The sequence below is a fragment of the Terrapene carolina genome, unplaced genomic scaffold, assembly GCF_002925995.2.
Source record: "Terrapene carolina triunguis isolate 2854851 unplaced genomic scaffold, T_m_triunguis-2.0 Scaffold51, whole genome shotgun sequence".
Taxonomy (NCBI): domain Eukaryota; kingdom Metazoa; phylum Chordata; order Testudines; family Emydidae; genus Terrapene; species Terrapene triunguis.
The window spans coordinates 1,937,339-1,955,686 of NW_020664402.1; the positions used below are offsets into that span (position 1 = coordinate 1,937,339).

Genomic DNA, 18,348 nt, shown 5'->3' on the forward strand with positions numbered 1-18,348 from the left:
CCCCTACCTAAGCCTCCCTGTTCCTTATCCCCTAACTGCTCCCTCCTGGGACCCCCCACCCTAACTGCCCCCCAGGACCCTACCCCCTACCTGTACCCTGACTGCCCAAAACCTTCTCCACCCCCCCTCAAAAAGCCCCCCCCAAACTCCCGCCCCCCCCCCCGTCTCTTGACTGCCCCCTCCAAAATCTCCCTGCCCCTTCTCCGACCCCCTGGCCCCCTTACCCTGCCGCTCAGAACATGGTGTTGGGCTCTGTGCGGAGCCGGACACGTGGCTGCGCTCCCCAGCGCATCACACAACCCGGTCCCTGCCCCCCGCACAGTGCTGCCGGAGCGAGGGAGCAGGGGAGAAGGAGAACTGGGGGGAGGAGGAGCTGCCAAGGCCCGATGCAAACGGCCCGGCAGGCCGGCCGGCTCAGAATGCAGGGAGGGAGGGGGGGGAGGAGGAGCTCTACAGCTGCTCCGGAGTCCAGCCCGGCAAGCTGCGGGGGAAGGGCTCTGGCTGCCAGAGCCCCATGCGAGCGGCTGAATTTCCTGCAGCCCTCCCAGCCGCGCCTCGCTCTGCCTGGGGGGGAAATCCCGGACATTTTTAGTGATTTACAAATTCCCCCCCGGACGCTATTTTTAACACAAAAAGCAGGACATGTCCGGGTAAATCCGGACGAATGGTAACCCTACCCATCACCAGCCATTGTCCAGCAAGGGAGCTACAATGCGATGACTCACCTGCATGTCACCACACCAGGGGAATTGCTCAACCTTGCACAGTTGCCAACTTTCGCCCGGTAAATAAGCACCTCGACTTTCACAATAAGCCAAAAACCAAGCGAATCCCATTTCAAAACAAGCCAATCCCTAAGAACCCCAACACTCCATGGGACTAGATCCCTCCGGCGTGCAGTCTGGGACTGTAGTGGGCCTGCTCTGCACCCCTGACTCTCTCCCCCACTTGCCCCCCCCTTTGCCGGGAGCTAATAAAACAAAGGAAGCAACAAGTTACAACGAGCAACAAGCTACAAGCCCAAAACTAGCCAACAAGCAACTCACAAGCCAATTAAGCCAAAAACAAGACCAATTTATGCGTTTTTTTCACGGGTTTGGCATGTCTGCAACCTTGCTGGGTGACTCAGCAATGCCCCCAGACACGCCTGGACTTGTGCTCCTCAAACACATGGACTGAAGGTATAAAACAGGCAGAGTGGACACATACTGGACCTTCTCCTGCCCCCACCTACGCTGCAAGCAACCAAGACACTGAGAAGAAGACTGAAGACTCCAACACAGGAGACTGGCCCAGGTTTAAGGAACAAACCTGTATGTTAAGGACTGCAACATCCAGTGGGGTGAGAAAAACTGCTTAGTCTAGGTCAGGGGTAGGCAACCTATGGCATGCGTGCCGAAGGCAGCACGCGAGCTGATTTTCAGTGGCACTCACACTGCCCGGGTCCTGGCCACCGGTCCAGGGGGGCTCTGCATTTTAATTTAATTTTAAATGAAGCTTCTTAAACATTTTAGAAACCTTATTTACTTTTCATACAACAATAGTTTAGTTATATATTATAGACCTATGGAAAGAGACCTTCTAAAAACATTAAAATGTATTACTGGCACGCGAAATTAGAGTGAGTAAATGAATACTCGGCACACCACTTCTGAAAGGTTGCCGACCCCTGGTCTAGGTGCTGCCCAGTCTAATAGGGTTGAGAGTTTAGACTGCGTGCTTAGATTTTATTTCTTTTGGTAACTAACTCTGACTTTTTGCCTGTCACTTAATATCACTTACAATCTACCTGTTATAGTCAAGACATTTGTTTAATTGTTTATCTTTACCTGTGAGTTTGTATGAAGTGTGTGGCAAATCTGCTCAGGTTTGCCAAAGGCTGGTGTCTGTCCACTTTCCATTGATGAAGTGGTGACGGTATATTCCTGGGGTACAGTGCTGGGAGCTGAGGGAATTTGGCTCTGGTGCCTTTCTCTGGGTGATTCATGAGTGGCTCTTGGAGCATTCATGCAATCCAGCTGGGTGTGGGGTCTCCACATGTGGTTGTGCTGAGTGATCACAGCGCCTGGAGGGGTTTGCTGCTGGTCACTAGCCAGGCACTGTGAGAGAGAGCCCAGGCTGGGGAGAGTTCAGGGGGCACAGCGGTCCCACAGTTCCAGGCTGCACGCTGGGGAGCCCGCTACAGAGGCGCAGTGAGCAGCGTAAAATACACAGCTTGTTGTACTGAGCAAGATTTACACTTCATACACTCGTGTAAAGATTTTAAGTGTAGTGGCTAAGGAGAGTCAGGAGGAGGCTACCGGTTTGTTATTTTCTGTTTGCTTATTTCGGGAAAGGGAAGTAGGGACAGAAAAGCAGGAACATGAGTGAAAGCAGTGAAGTGATTGCGAAGTTGGAGCTTTTTAGGCTGCAGGTTGCAGAAAAGGACAGGGAGCACCAGAGAATATTGCTACTAAAGAAACTGGCCAGGGAGGAGAAGGAAGGAGAGTGGGAGGAAGGAGAGAGAGAGAGAAAATGCAAACTGGACTTGCTAGAGAAGTAGAACCAGAAACCACCAACCCCAACCATTCCCATCGCTCCAAAAATCCACAACTGGGAACACCTATGGCCTGCACACAATAAGACCAGCTCCTGCACTGCAGCTGGAGGCAACACCACATCGGGAAGGGATGGGGGTGTAATGCCGGCCAGGGAGAGAACTGTCCAGGTTGTTAGCTGCCAGCAGGTCACAGCTGAACCAGAGATATACCTGGCTCTAGGGAGCAGAAAGCAGGTCCCAGAGGAGAGCCCAGAGAAGAGCCAGGGAATCTCAGAAACCACTGAGGTGGGTGAGGATTCCTGTGACTCTGTAACACAGGGAAGCAGGGTGCTTCCAAGTGTGGGAGGGGCTGAGACTAGCTCCTTTCCAGCAGAAGGCAACATGCCCTCAGGCGCAGGGGCAGGAGAGGGGTTGTCAGGGATTAAGGAAACTGTCCCAGTTGTTAGCTGGCAGAGTTCTGCAGAAGAACAAGAGACAGACCCCTCCCTAGGGAGCACAGAGAAATGTGTTTTAGAGGGGGGCCCAGAGGAGGAAACTGGGGAAGGAATAGTGGGGGTACAGGAATGTCTCTGCACTGGTCACTTGGGGCAGGATGCCCAGGACACTAGGAGGATGGCTGGGTCAGCATCTGTGCACCCAGGCACTCAGCCCATGACCCAGGTTTTTAGAGGGAACTGTGTGACTGACTTCCTGGAGGGGAGCAGTCATACAGCTGACTTCCCAGGGACAGAGAAAGGGGTGGCGGAGGTACCCGAATCCAGGTCCCAGTTTTTCAGGATGCTATTTCTGAAAAGTTTTTGGAAAGTAACGGTGTCTCTTTACATCAAGATGTAGCTCCAACGCCTGTGACAGCAGAGGAGTTGAGATCAGAAAATTGCCAGGTGGTGGTTTGTGAGAATGCAAATGACCCAATGGGCAGAGAGGGGGGTGTTTTTCCCCAGGCTGGTGAGACACAGGGAGCAGTTATAAGAGAGCTGCTGGGAAAAGGTGCATCTAATCAAAGGGTAAACAGAGCACAGATCACAGCCCTCTAGGGGGCAGGGAAGGACTCAGTGCTGGGAGGGGGAAACACCAGGTAACCCCAAAAAGGGAACTGGATTTTCTGCATATGTACAGTCCTGGGGTTGGGGGACCGCTCCCCAAGGAGCCAGCCAATGTGCAGGATCCCCCTGAACACCCATCTTGCCAGACCCTGAGGCACCAAAATTCCAGAAACATGATTAAATTAAGAACCCAGGCAGAGGGGAACACTGGAGGGAAAGAAAAGTCAGTGACTGATTCCACGAGAAAGAGTCAAATGACACCCCGGGGTTCCTGTTCTCTAAGCCATGTATCCACCAGGAACACACACGACCTCGGATCCTGGTGGGGAAAGAACCAGACTCACAGGATCACCAATGATGTGACCTTTGGAGGGAAGCTTTGCCCTTCTGTACTTTCCTAGGTACACTGGGATTGCCAGACGGGATCAGGCCCCATCTAGCCCCATGTCCCACAAGGGCCACCACCAACTGCTTCAGCAGAAGGTGCAAAAACCTCACAATAGCAGATGTGGGATAATCTGCCCCCATGATGGTCTCTTTCTCACCCTGGAAAGTTAGTAGCTAAACCCTGACGCTTGGGAGGTTTTATCTCCCTTCCAAAAAGTGATAGCATTAACTATTACAGAGCTTTATTTTGTCACTCCCCATCTACATTTCCTCTGAATGAGGTCAAAGGTTCTGTCTCAGATGTCCCTGGTAGCAGAGGCTACAGAGCTTCTCCGGGGTGCATTGGTGGGGAGGGACCAGGGATGGTTGCGATGTGATCAGCGTAAGTGGGTGAGATCTGTTCCAACCTCTTTCCGATATTCTCCCGGCACCAAGAGGACAGATTCTGGGGCCCTGCCTTTCTCACGGCTCCAGGACGTGTTTTGTTGTCAAGTGCAATTCTGCTCTGAGCCGTGACAGTAAGAACTGCACGGGGAGTTTATTATGGTTCCTATCTCAAATGGGCTCAGGGGCCAAGTGAACGTGTGTTTCTGTCTAACTGCCAATCCCTGCAATTGGAGGAGAAAGCCGCGGGCTCCTGGAAGAGCCACTGGGAGCTCCCAGGGCAACCACAGCTCATACGGGGCCGGCTGGGATGCTCACACAGCATCACAATTCATAGATGATGTGCAGCTTCCCTTCCGCTGGAACTGCTTCCTGAGAAGCTCTGCTCCCCTTCCCCGTTCACTGTTAGGCCATGGCTGGCCTGGGGTGTTGGGGTCACACCCTCAATCATGGCTAGTTACCTCCACCCTGGCAACAGCCTCTGCAGGGATCTCCTCTATTTCCTGCTGGGGGGTCCTATCCATGCTGGTGTTTAATTCCACTAGAATCCGACCTCGATAGGCCACCCCTTCCTCCTGGAAGACAAATGGGTCCGGAGAAGAGGGGCAGGAAGGGGATAGAAGAGCGAGGGAATGGGAGACCCTGGAAGAGGGGTAAGAGAAGAGAGGGAGGAGCACGGAGAAGCTTTCCCCACTCTTTTTCCAGGCCTGACATCAAGCGCAAGCAGCCCAAACAACTGTCTGAGCCCCTCGCCGCAATGTTTACGGGCTCCATGCAGGCTCTGCAGCTCCTGGGACAACTCAGGGCAGTAAGAGGCAACTTATGGGCCGTGCAGGAGGAGAAAGGTCTCTGCCAGATTTCTTCCTGTGCAGATTGCCCCCCACAAACCCAGGTCTGTCCCTGCTCCTCCAGATCCCTTCTCCTCCCCTCCTAACTTCCCCTTCAACAACAGCCAGAGGTCACTCACGCTGACGATGCAGGCTGGGAGCACTGCTTAGTGCTGGAAGTGGCCTGCTACCCCAGGAGCGACCATGCCTCTGTGCGTTGGGCTCAGAGGGGAAGGCAGACAGACACTGTGTGTTTGGGGAGATGGGCTGTCACGTACTGGTCACCCTCTCTCATCCTCCCTGTACAATTCACCCATCTCTGGAGCAGCTTGGGGAACTGTAGGGTGCTCCCGTCAGTGAGGGGCCAGAGTCAACCCAGTGCTGTGGTGGGAATGTCAGATGCCATGCTACGAGCCTAGTGGCACGGACTCATGGCAACCCAGGTCTTGGGAGTCATGAGGACCTCGCCCCCAGGACATGCTCTCCCTGGGATCCGGGCCATGAACAGAAGGGAGATACTTACGCTCCCAGAGTTGAGTTTCTCATATGGGTCGTGGAGGCTGGTGAATTCCCTGGGGCTCCCATAGAGGGTCAGGAAGCTGGGTCCAAAGCATGGCAGGAACCCGGAGAAATCCCCTGGAACCAAGAGAGGAACCTGAGAGGACGAAAGGGCCCAGAATGAAGCCAGCTCTCGGTGAGCAGTCAGAGCCCCTTACCTTCTATCTCAGCCCCCGTGGAGGACACCTGGGACAGGCTGATGTAGGTGGTCCCAAGGACGTCCCTCTTTCCTGCTCGGTCCCTGGAAATGCAGAGCAGACAGCAAAGGGCCTTTCTGTGTCATTGGAGCAGGGTGGGGGTGCTGCTGAGCAAAAGGTCCACCAAGCCCTGGGGTCTACGGACACTGGCTTCTGCCAGCCCAGTCAAGGGGCTCCTCGGCCTGGGATCAGGGTATTTAAAACTTGGCCAAAGCTCTGGTCAACCCCTGCACTGCTGCGGCCCAAGGGAACTGTCTGCTGTAAGGATCGTCAGGGCAGGAGCCAGAGCTTCCTTTGGGGCCAGTTGCAGAATGAACTCCCCCAGAACTAAGGACCATCCAGAACCTCCCCCTTCCCTGACCTGCCTTCTCTAACGTAACACAGAGCAACATGTCTATTTATTAACCCCTTGCAGGTCCCTTCCCTTCCACCCACCACAGTGTCCCTGCTGGCTCTTCCCTCATCCCACTGGCCAGCCTCACCCTCAGCTACTCCCCTTCCTCTGGGGGTAACGCCAGGATTGCCGGCTCCAGGCAGGGACTGTCCAAAGTGCTGCTTACCCGTTCAGCACGGTGAGCTTGATCTTATCACACACGGCCGGTAACTGCAATGGGAAGGTGGCAGGTTAGAAGGGCATACGTCCCAGGGGCCAGCCCCAGTGAGACATTAAATGACACAGCAAGGCTCTTCCTTCCCACGGTTCACACGGCAGGGCTGCCCTGCCTGTTGGCATGCTAGGAAGGATGCTGCCGTGTGGACTGGTGACAAAGCCATTGGATGCCCCATCTGGCTCTTCAGCGGTGGGAGCTGGGCATGGTCAGTGGACGGAGAAGCTGAAGCAATGTCTAGGGGGAGCAGAGGGAGGCAACCGTTATGGGGAACTCCCCCTCTTGAAGGGGTAGTAGCTCCACAGAGCAGGTGCCTTCCTTCCTTCCCCTCCCTACAGACAGGGCTTCCAGCCTCTTCCTCTGCTGCAGCGCTGGCTCCACTCCAGCAATCCTTATGTTCCTGTGAGGAAGTGGGGATTTTCCCTTCTTATGCTGTATGTGAGTCTTACTGTTTTGCTTGAACGCTGTGTGCGCCTCCGTTTCCCTGTGTGTCGCACCAGTGTCTAGGTGGTGGGAATAAGCATGGGTGACCTTTGTGGGGGATGCTCCAGTTCCCTGCATAGATGCTATGGCCGCCCCTTCGTAACCTGAGACCCAGGAGGGGGACGTGACCAGGTGACTCTTGGCCCGGGAAGCGAGACAAAGGCTGGAGGAGGAGCAACGGGCAGGGCAGGGGCCAGGCAGCTGGAAGTGAGAGAGTTTGGAGCTGGTTGGGGAGACGGGGGAGGACCAGACCTGCGTCCGCGCTCCCCACCCCCCAAGATGGACCTGACTGAGGGGTCCTGTTTTCTGTACCTAGAAGCTCTGATTTGGACTGTGTTCCTGTCATCTAATAAACCTTCTGTTTTACGCTGGCTGAGAGTCACGTCTGACTACAGAGGTGGGGTGCAGGGCCCTCTGGCTGCCCCAGGAGCCCCACCCGGGCAGACTCACTGTGGGAAGCACACGGTGGGGCTCAGGATGCTGAATGCTCCGAGGTCAGACCCAGGAAGGTGGAAGCTGTGGAAGCTTCTTGCCCTGGAGATAGTCTGCTCACAGAGAGGAGACTTTCCCAGAATCCTGACTGGCTTCGTAGGGAGCAGTTCCAGAGCATCGCCCGGTGACTCTGTGACAGTTCCCAGAGTCAGGAACATGTGCAGGGGAGAAACCCAGCCCCCACAAGAGGGAAAGGACATGACCTTCCACAAGCTCTGTGTGTCACTTCTCCTGCCCCCCGTCAATACTCCTGGGACTCTGTGCTGCAAATGCCGGCTCTCCCAGGGAGAGACTCTATTAGGGTGTCTATGGCAAGAACTCCCTTGATCCTCTTTCAGGAAAAGAGAATTTGGGTAATACGTGGGAGAAAGAAGGGATGCAGGGCAGATGTTCAATGCAGATTGTTGGGGCTCTGACAACATCCCCTTCCTACCGAGTCATCCATCTCACCTGGGCAGGAAAGAACAGCACCTGGTTCCACTCCGGGTTGGCATTTCTTGGCATCACTCTGGTGCAGCGCTGAGAACATTAAATGACACTATTAGAAACCAGAGGTCAACACCTCTCCTTCCAGCTACACCCTCTGCAGGTCAATCACTTCCTTCACCTACCTTAGTTCCCCATATTTTCCCCCAGCAAACAAGAGTTTGCTCTCCAGGCAACACTGCAGAGTCTTAGATGAGGTTCGGTACTGTCCCATGCACCGTTAGCACCATCACCAGTTGCCTTCCCATCGTGGGATCATCAGGACTGGCTGGTATGAGTTTGCCAGGCCTCAGAGTGCCTGTGCCTATGTTTCTCCAGCAGGGAGGTTACAAGTGAGAATCACACCAGAGACAGAAGCTGCATTTTCTACCTTCCCTGTTCTTTTCTCACCCCTTTTGTGTGTGTTTTTCTTGGTGTGTCTTCTTAAGAAACAGGATCAGCCTTTAACAACAGCAGCAGCAAGGACAGCTCCAACCCATCTCAACTAGCTCCTTCTCTTTTCTCCCAAAAGGACACTTATTACCATCTGAGAGACTGTCAAACAACGGTGCTTTTCCTTCGAAAACTGACTTCAACAACAACAGTGACATCTCCAGCCTATCTCAACTAACTCTGGGCTTGTCTTCAAGCATAGCACTACAGCGGCACCCTGTAGCGGTTTAATGAAGACGCTACTATGCGGATGGGAGAGCTTCTCCCAAGGGTGTAGTTAATCTCGTCCTTGAGAGGCGTAGCGCTGTCTACACGAGGGGCGAGGTCGGTGTAATTACATTGCTCAGGGGTGTGGATTTTTCACACCCCTGAGCGACGCTGTTATACCGATACAGGTCTGTAGTATAGCCCAGAGACAATTTTGGACTTTGACCAACAGCAGCAACAACAACTCCAGCTCATCTCAACTACTTTCTTCTCTTTTACTCCTCCCCCCACAAAGCCCCCAAAACAGTTATTACCATCTTTAAAACCATTTAAGAGACTGTTTGCAGTGATGTTATAACTGTGTCGGTCACAGGATATTAGAGAAACTAGGTGGGTGAGGTCATATCTTTCATTGGCCCAACTTCCGATGGTGAAAGAGACAAGCTTTCAAGCTTAGACAGAGCTCCTCTTCAGTACAGAAGAGCTCTGTGCAGCTTGAAAGCTTGTCTCTTTCACCAACAGAAGTTGGGCCAATGAAATATATCACCTCCCCCACCTTGACTCTTTAAGAGACCATCAGACAAGATGGATTTTCCTTCTAAAAACTTTCTCCAGTTAAAGGGAAAGGGAACAAGGATTGTTGTTAAAATTAAAGCCTTACTTAATACTTTATATTTCAGATGCTTTAATTGTGTTTCCTTCTCTTCTGTATCTTTAATAAAAAGTTAAAAGAATTTGTAATCGTGTGTTTGCCAGGCTGAGGTCTCTGTGTACCAAACCTTGGACCTTGTTTAACACTGCTTAATGTTGGACAGTGACTGGCTTATATTAACACCTTTGGCCTATGTATTCCATCCAAATTAATACAACAGGGCCCAGTTTGACTCTCAGCCCTCAGGGATGGAAGTTGCTTGGCTGTGCTGCTGCAAACAAATCTTGCTTGGACTCGAATAGAGCAAGTTCGCTCTGGAAACTGCCGCAGGATAATAACTACCAGCCTGGCCGTGGTAACAGGAGTGAACTGGGTGACTCTAGAGCACTCATGTGTTACTATACTAATGGGATGGGGATTCAGTCCATGGTGTTGTGTAGAAATTCCTACTGCCAGGCTTACTCTACGTGTGTATTCACGTCTGCTAGATGGCACTGCGTCATCTGTAATGAACAGGCTAGCGTGTGGATGCAATCCGTCCTGCTCAGCTGTGTGTAACAGGCTGTATACTGCACTCCCAACAGCTAATGGGGATTCTCCTTTAGCTCTGGGGGGGGGGGATCTGAATTCTATCGCCTCTGTTGCCATGGCATTTTTAGGGGCCACATATCTGTTACTACACTCATGTGTTAGTGTTTAGAGTACAAGACTGGCTGTTGGTGAGGAGACTGACGTTGCCTGGTGCTGTAAACACACCCCTCTCCCAAGAGGTCACTTTTCTGAGCAGAGCTGCATGTTACCTACCGTTTTCCCTGCAAAACTAACTTCCACAGAAGGGTCAGCGCAGATCCTTTTGTCGACATGCATCTGGAACATGGACCTAAAGTAATGCAGGCAAGAGTCCTCCACTGGAGAGGGAAGAGAGATGCGTTCGTGTCAGATAGCTCTTGGCTGGCACAGTTTACTCCCGCTGACCGTCTGTGCTTCAGTGGGAAACCCAAAACCTCCCCTCGGCTGAGGGTAACGAGGGTCTGAAAGGGCAGAGGAAGCTGGTGACATTGGAAAGCAGGCAGGCAACATGGCAGGCCACCCTACAATAGTGGGCAAAGATCCTAATGTATTTGGGAGGGATAGCTCAGTGGTTTGAGCATTGGCCTGCTAAACCTAGGGTTGTGAGTTCAATCCTTGAGGGGGCCATTTAGGGAACTGGGGTAAAATCAGTCTGGGGATTGGTCCTGCTTTGAGCAGGGGGTTGGACTAGATGACCTCCTGAGGTCCCTTCCAACCCTGATATTCTATATTTGTATGATTTGTCTCCAGCCTCTCTAGGAGCTGTCACTGCAGAGGGGTGAGCAACAGGGACTGTCAAACCCTTGTGCTTCCTGTGTTCTGGTAGCAGCCATAAGTGTGCTAGGTGCTGTACAAACATCAGAAGGCCCAGTCCCCACCCAAGGAGCTGAAATGACTGAGGAACAGTCCCTGGAGTCCTGGCTCCCATCCCCCTGGTCTGACTACCAGGCCATGGAGGGGTATCCTCTGCACTATATGACACATACTTTGGGGCATATCCTCAGCTCTGTATACGCGGAGCTGAAAGGTGGCCATGCATACGGGCATCGCTGCTGGCTTGAGAAGGTTGGACTCTACGTCCTCGCTCTCCGCAGGCTTGTCCAGCTCCTGAGAGGAGAGAAGAGTGCTGAGAATGTATACAGGCACAGAACAACTGCAAGACAGTCCCACCAGCAGAGCACTGGTAAGAACCAGAGGATGGGGTGTGGTGTGTCTGAGACCAGGTGTTTCACTGCTCTAGAGAGAGCCAAAGGCACGTGGTGAGCAGGTTACTTTGCAGCCTGTGCGGTGTTAGGGTCAGATCCAGATGCCTCTGGAGCAATGAGGGCTCTGCCAGGTGCTCCAGTGGGAGGAAGATTGGGCCCTTGTGCTGCAACCAGGAGTCATTTTAGGGCTGTGTATGAATGGTGGCCTGCAGGGGCCAGAGAGAACGGCCTGTGGATGGGCAGAGCATGAAGCCAGGTATGGAAGTGTGAGAGTGCAGATGCTAACCATGAGTTGTGCCAGGGCCTGATCTGCAGAGACGCTGAGCACCCACAGCTGCCTTGACCTGCAGTGGGAGCTCAGCACTTCTGACAACGCAGGGCTCTTCTGCTGAATCACCCTCAACTCGTGTTCAAACCCTGCACTGAGATTCAGGCTAATCACTGCTGAGTCTTGCTGGTAGGTGGGTTCACTGAGTTCCAACAAGGGCCTGAAGCATGGGCGGCTGTTGGGGGACCCGGCTGCTAGAGGAGGCTAACCCCCGGCCCCTCCCCTTGTGCCCAAGGCCCTGCCCCTCCCCATCTGCCCCCCTTCTGTTCCCTCTCCCCCGCAGGAGCCCAGAGCACCCCCACTGTGGCCCCTGGCCCCAGTGCCGGGTGGCCAGGGGGCGAGGGCCCAGCCCTGGTGCGCCAGGCAGCACTCCCGGCCCCCCGTGCTCTGAGTGGTGCCACCCCAGCACCAGCCGCCCTGACTCCCTGCAGGAGGCAGGCCAGACAGCCTGGGCCAGCCATGGCAGAGCGCTCTGGGAACCGCAGGAGGGGGCCTGGCCTGGGGGCGGAGTGTGGGCAGGGTCACACTAGGCTGTTTGGGAAGGCACCGCCTCCCCCTGCCTATGTTACTCGCCGCCCATGGCCTGAAGTGGGTCCCGGAGGGAAGCCTTGGAACAGCCAAGTGCAGGTGTAGGCTGTGTTCGTGTTTCGCAGATATCAGGAAACCCAAGACCTTGGGATGGAGCTGCGGTGGTTTGGGCAGTGACTCAGGATGGGGCAGGAACTCAGCGGGATCACTGCCGGTATCATGTCCCTTTCACAGGCGGTGTTTACCAGTGCCTGGTCCCCGGCTCCAAGCACACAAAGGCTGACTTTCAAGTAGCCTCTCAAGCCAGCATTCAGATGAGTCGGGTGGTAAAGGCTGAGCCATTTCCAGCTGAGAGCATGACCTGGGAGAGAAGGACGGCAGGGTCTGCGATTTGTGCAACTCACTGTATTCCTCCCACCCCGCACTCAGCTTTTATACAGTCACAGGGACCATCATGATCCAGAGAAGCTGGATGAGAGTCAACAGTGTGCCCTTGTTCCCAAGAAGGCTAACAACCTATTGGGCTGCAGTAGTAGGAGCATTGCCAGCAGATCGAGGGAAGTGATTATTCCCCTCTGTTCGGCACTGGTGAGGCCTCATCTGGAGTATTGTGTCCAGTTTTGTGCCCCCCACTACAGAAAGGATGTGAACAAATTGGAGAGAGTCCAGTGGAGGGCAATGAAAATGATCAAGGGGCTGGAACACATGACTTATGAGGAGAGGCTGAGGGAACTAGGGTTATTTACTCTGCAGAAGAGAAGAGTGAGGCGGGATTTGATAGCACCCGTCAACTACCTGAAGAGGGGTATGATCTTTCACTCCATATTCTTTATGAAAATATGCTTATGATATGAACATGTCATAACTGAGATGTACTTTATGCAAGATGGGTCATGTAGGATATCACTGGAATTTAGCTGTATGCATTGGAAAGATTATAATTTACTGAATGCGATTACCCTATTTGTGTGCCTGTATCATTTCTGTATCTGAAGTTAGTAATAGTGACTATGGGTACGTCCACACTACCCGCCGGATTGGCGGGTAGCGATCTATCTATCGGGGATCGGTTTATCGCGTCTCGTCTAGACGCAATAAATCAATCCCCGAACGCGTTCCCCGTCGACACCGGAACTCCACCAGGGCGAGAGGCGGTAGCAGAGTCGACGGGGGAGCCGCGGCCGTCGATCCCGCGCCGGGAGGACTGGAGGTAAGTCGATCTAAGATACGTCGACTTCAGCTACACTATTCTCGTAGCTGAAGTTGCGTATCTTAGATCGACTCCCCCCCAGTGTAGACCAGGCCTATGTATCTGTAGTTGATAACATGTATCAACTATGTTATTTTGGATGACGCCCCCTGCTAACACTTTAGGTACAACAATGGAAAAGCCAGACAGGGCGGATGGCCCATCAGCGAGGACAATGGGCTGTGAAAAGTTTTGGCCTTCCTGCAGACCCTCCATACTGCCCCTGACTCATGGACGCTGTGATACTACAGAGTCAGGTGGTCTTGTCACCTGATACTAAACATTACCTGGGACTTCTCATAACTTTCCACAGGAAGGAAAGGGAAGGGTGGGAGGAAGGCAAATGGGACTCCTCCTCTCCATGGCCTGTCTGCCCAAGAAGAAAGACTGCAAACACCACCTGAAGGGGAGCCCAGACTGAGACGGGGTCCAGTCTGAAAAGGAATATAACTGGAACTCTGAACCACAGAAACTTTGCAACTTGCCTAAAATAATATTTAGGGTGAGAATTTACATTTTGTAACCTGTTTCTTAAGTCTATTGAGCTTAGCTTGCGTACTTTGTTTTATTTGCTCAGTAATCTGCTTTGTTCTGTCTGTTATCTCTTATATTCACTTAAAATTCACCTTTTGTAGTTAATACACTTATTTCTTGTTTATAATATAACCCAATTTATGTAATTTCTAACTGGGGGTCGGGGGAAAGACGTTGTGCATATCTCCCTCCACACTGAGGGAGGGGGCGAATTTCATAAAACCTTTGGGTTTGTCCCCCTTAAAGGGAGTGGGCACCAGAGTGTTGGGGGAGCCCCTAAGGCTGAATCTTCCCAGAGCGGGTCTCTGTCTCTGTGCAGCTGGGTGTGGCCCTGTCCGTGTGCTTGGCTGGAAGAGGCTTGTGAGCCTAGCCCAGCAAGACAGGGTAAAGGGGACCCAGGCTGGCAGAATAGGCTGACTCAGTGGCACCCCAGCACATCAAGTGACACCCCAAAGGGCCCAAACCCATCACAGGGGGTTACAAAGAGGATGGAGCTCGGCTGTTCTCAGTGGTGGCAGATGACAGAACAAGGAGCAATGGTCTCAAGTTGCAGTGGGGGGGGTTAGGTTGGATATTAGGAAACACTATTTCACTAGGAGAGTGGTGAAGCACTGGAATGGGTTACCTAGGGAGGTGGTGGAATCTCCTTTCTTAGAGGTTTTTAAGGTCGGGCTTGACAAAGCCCTGGCTGGGATGATTTAGTTGGTGTTGGTCCTGCTTTGAGCAGGGGGTTGGACTAGATGACCTGAGGTCCCTTCCAACCCTGATATTCTATGATTCTATGGTCTTGTCTGACCCCCTGGAGAGTACAGGCAGAAACCTGCCCCACAATAATTCCTGCAGCAGATCTTTTAGAAAAACATCCAATCTTGGTTTAAAAATAGTCAGTCATGGAGAATCCATCACGACCCTTGGTAAATTGTAACTGTTAATTACTCTCTCCATTAAAAAATGACACCTTATTTCCAGTCAATTTGTCTAGCTTCAACTCCCAGCCATTGGGTCATGTTAGACCTTCCTCTGCTAGACTGAAGAGCCCATTATCAGATCTTTGTTCCTGTAACAGGGTGCTGGCTAAGAAAATCTGAGCCAGGCTCTGTCACGCCAGCTCCAATCAAGAAAGGGGAATTGGAGCTGGCTGGCTAAGTCCAGGCCTGATTGGCAAACAGGGAACAGCTGCCGGCCTCGTTAGCCAGGGGCTACATGAAGGCTGGCAAGAAAGAAGCCAAGGGGGAAAGAAGGAAAGGGAGTGGGAACTCTCCTCTCCTGGCTGCAGGAGCTAGCAGTCCCTGAGGCTGTAATGCTGAGGCTGTTTGTAGCTAGAAGGTGGTGGGAAAGTATACTGGAAATAAAGAGCACGTGTGATTGCACCAGTGCAGAGGTCTCTGGCTGGTTTGTGGGTGCAGCAAGGGGCAGAAGTGAGGAGGGCCCAGTGGCACCTTGCCACAGTTCCCCATGTAGATACTTATAGGCTGTTATCAAGTCACACCCTTAACCTTCTTTTTGTTAAACTGAATAGATTGAGCTCCTTGAATTTATGATTATAAGGGGTGTTTTCTAATCTTGTGATGCCGTGTCCACCCCATATAGGACTGGAAGGGGCTATGGCCAGGCAGGCCTATTAACTCCACAGGCTGCACCTGAAGGAAGAACCAGGGAGCAGGGAATTGATTGCAAGAAGGTTCAGCTGGGCAGGAATAGGGGGTCTCTAAAGTCAGGAAGCTGGCAACAGAAGGGGGCTGCTGCTGGGAAAGGGCAGTCACTCCCGGGGAAGAGGGAGGGAGGAAGGTTTGGAACTGGTACACACACAGCAAGGAGAGGAACCAGGAGTTGTAGGAAGCGGTCCAGGGAAGGAGCAGTGAGGGCTGGGAGAGGAAAGTCCAGAACTGCTGGGTTGAAGGTCCCTGGGCTGGAAGGAACCTGGAGAAGAGGGTGGGCCCAGGTTCCCCTACCAGCTACTGGGAAAATGTCACCACTGGGACAGTGAATGGAAAGTCTGCCTAGGTCACTGTAGGAGTGACAGAGACTTTGAAGGATGGACCCCAGAAGCGGGGGCCACTGAGTGGCCTGGCTGGAGGGATGCGTCACGCAGCAACTCCTGGAGCAAGAAAGGGGCTGAAGACCTGAGAGAGAGACAGTGTGATGGCATGTGACCATGGGAAGGGGTGTCAATCTCAAGAGCTAATCTCCAGAGTGACCAGGAGGCGGCGCCACTAGCAGTGACTGGACCCTGTGACAAATCCTTTAATCATTTTCATGCCTCTTGTCTGAATCCTCTCCAATTTATCAACACCCTTCAGAACTGGACACAGGATCCCAGCAGCCGTCGCACCAGTGCCAAATACAGAGGTGAAATAACCTCTCTGCTCCTATGCGAGATTCCCCGGTTTATGCACCACAGGATCGCATTAGCTCTTTTGGCCACAGTGTCACACTGGGAACTCCTGTTCACCTGATTATTCTACACAACCTCCAAATCTTGTTCAGATTCCCTGCTTCCCAGAACAGAGTCCCCCAGCCTGTGTTCTTTGTCCCAGAGGTATACCTTTACATTTAACTGTATTAAAAAGTGTAGTGTTTGCTTGTGCCCAGTTTGCCAAGTGATCCAGATCTCTCTGAATCAGGGATCTGTCCTCTCCACTATTTACCACTCCCCCAGTTTGTGTGTCATCAAGGGAGTTTGGCACTGGTGGATGGTGCTGTCTCAGTAATCCTGAAAGTGGAGTCCTACCTCTGCAGAAACGAATGTGTCCCAGGTGGCAGCAATATAAGCCATATAAGTAACTAACTGGGGATGAGTCCTTATTAGTGCCTGCTCCCCAATCCTGAGTTCATAGAGGCTAAATTTCCAAGGAGTGATAACCATGCAGGTAACCAGGTATGTGACTACCATGCAGGGAGGCAAGGGTCCCAGGTACTGTACCTATTGTGGGTACGGGGCGTTACAGCGTTGTCATGGTGACAGGTGGCACGGAGACAAGCTGGTGTATGGAGTGGGGGGGATCCCTTGTAAAGTGTTCTGGGAATGAGATGGAGCTATGAATGTGCCCCCTGCATGAGGCAGTAAGAGATAAACAGCGTTACTAGGCTAGCACCTGGTGGGGTGTGAGGGACGGGTGTGGAGTCCCAGGGGTGAGAATAAACGCAGGGAAACTGGGATTGGTTTGAAATCCTGATTTGTATCTTCCTTGGTACCCAGGCACTAGGAACAGCCCAGCCCATCTAATTGTCTAACGGCGCCACGAACAGCCTTCACCTACCGGGAGAGTCGTACACACGGCCAACCTCAAGCTGTGGAGAGGGAAATGGAGCATGTTAGGGGATCTGCCCTAGGAGAACAATAACACCACCTGGCATTCCTCTAACACTCTCCCTCTTAGGATCCTCCAGTGCTTCAAACTGTGCAGCCCCCCTTCAGGTAACTAGGATCCCCGTACAGGTGGGGAAAGGGAGGCACAGAGCGGCAAAACGATGTCCCCAAACTTAACAGCAGAGCCTGGAATAGACCCTGGCCCGCTTGACTCCTTGTTCTGTACTTAAAAGCACAGCACAAGGCCATGCTGACGCTAAGGGCTTGTCTAGACGTATAATGCTGCAGCGTTTCACTGGTAGCGGCGCTGCTGTAGCACTTCATGAAGATGTGACTACACTGATTGGAGAATGTAGGCGGTAGCTATGGTGACAGGAGAAGCCCTCCCACTGACATAGCGCTGTCTACGCTGGGGGTTAGGTCAGTATAACTGCGTCGCTCCGGGGTGTGTTATACCGACATAAGTTGGTAGTGTAGATCCAGGCTATGGCGACCCTATGGCACAGCTGTACCAATGCAGCTGCATGCTGTAGTGCAGCTGCTCTAAGCCCAGAGGAGAGAGCTCTCCCGTTGACTTAATTACTCCAGCCCCATGCGCGACAGTAGCTATGTCCCCACCGGCTCTGAGGTCGGCGTAACTTATGTCACTCACGGGGTGACTCATTCACACCACTGAGTGACATCACTTATACCGATGTAAGTGATAGCGTGTACACAGACCAAGCCTAAGAGAAGCTAAATCAAAGGCAAAGTAGAGCTAAGCTGTTGTTCTCGTTCTGCTCATTCCTATTGTGACACGACGCTCCATATTCTTTACAGAACTATGCTTATGAGATGAATATGGCATAACTAAGATATACTTTGTGCAAGATGGCTCATGTGAGATCATTGGAAAGGTTCTGATTTACTGAATGTGATTATCCAAGTTGTGTGCCTGTATCATTTCTGTATCTGAAGTTAGGAATATTGACTATGGAACAATTACAAGTGTGTGTGTACAGATGCTCCCCGGGATATGCAAGACACGACTTATGCAAAATCGCACTTATGGAAAAAGTTCCATAAGCCAGAAATAGGATTTTTGAGTTGCGGAAGTTTTTGCGTAACGTACAGGTATACGTTTCCGACTCTCGCAAAATTCGAGTTATGCAAGGCTTTCCGGAACGGATCGATTGCATAAGTCGGGGGGCGACTGTACTTGGGGAAACGCCCACCAGACAGCAGGCAATCTTCCTGAATGAGCCATTTAAGAAGGACAATAGAACTCCGAAGATACTAATCTCCCACCTCCCTGAGGAGCTTCCTGGGATGCTGCATTGACACTACAAG

At 52.4% G+C, this 18,348-nt stretch overlaps 1 protein-coding gene across 1 annotated transcript in view; it reads right to left on the bottom strand.

Moving 5' to 3' along the window:
• LOC113407688 (myoferlin-like) overlaps positions 1–18,348 on the bottom strand; it is a 76,762-nt gene that overhangs the window by 45,092 nt on the left and 13,322 nt on the right. The window contains exons 6-13 of the mRNA XM_029912643.1: positions 16,965–17,000; positions 10,852–10,972; positions 10,100–10,203; positions 7,969–8,037; positions 6,496–6,539; positions 5,897–5,979; positions 5,704–5,816; positions 4,815–4,928 (exon numbers count right to left, since the gene is read on the bottom strand). Coding sequence (XP_029768503.1) covers positions 4,815–4,928; positions 5,704–5,816; positions 5,897–5,979; positions 6,496–6,539; positions 7,969–8,037; positions 10,100–10,203; positions 10,852–10,972; positions 16,965–17,000 — 684 coding nt within the window. The remainder of the gene's footprint in view (positions 1–4,814; positions 4,929–5,703; positions 5,817–5,896; positions 5,980–6,495; positions 6,540–7,968; positions 8,038–10,099; positions 10,204–10,851; positions 10,973–16,964; positions 17,001–18,348) is intronic.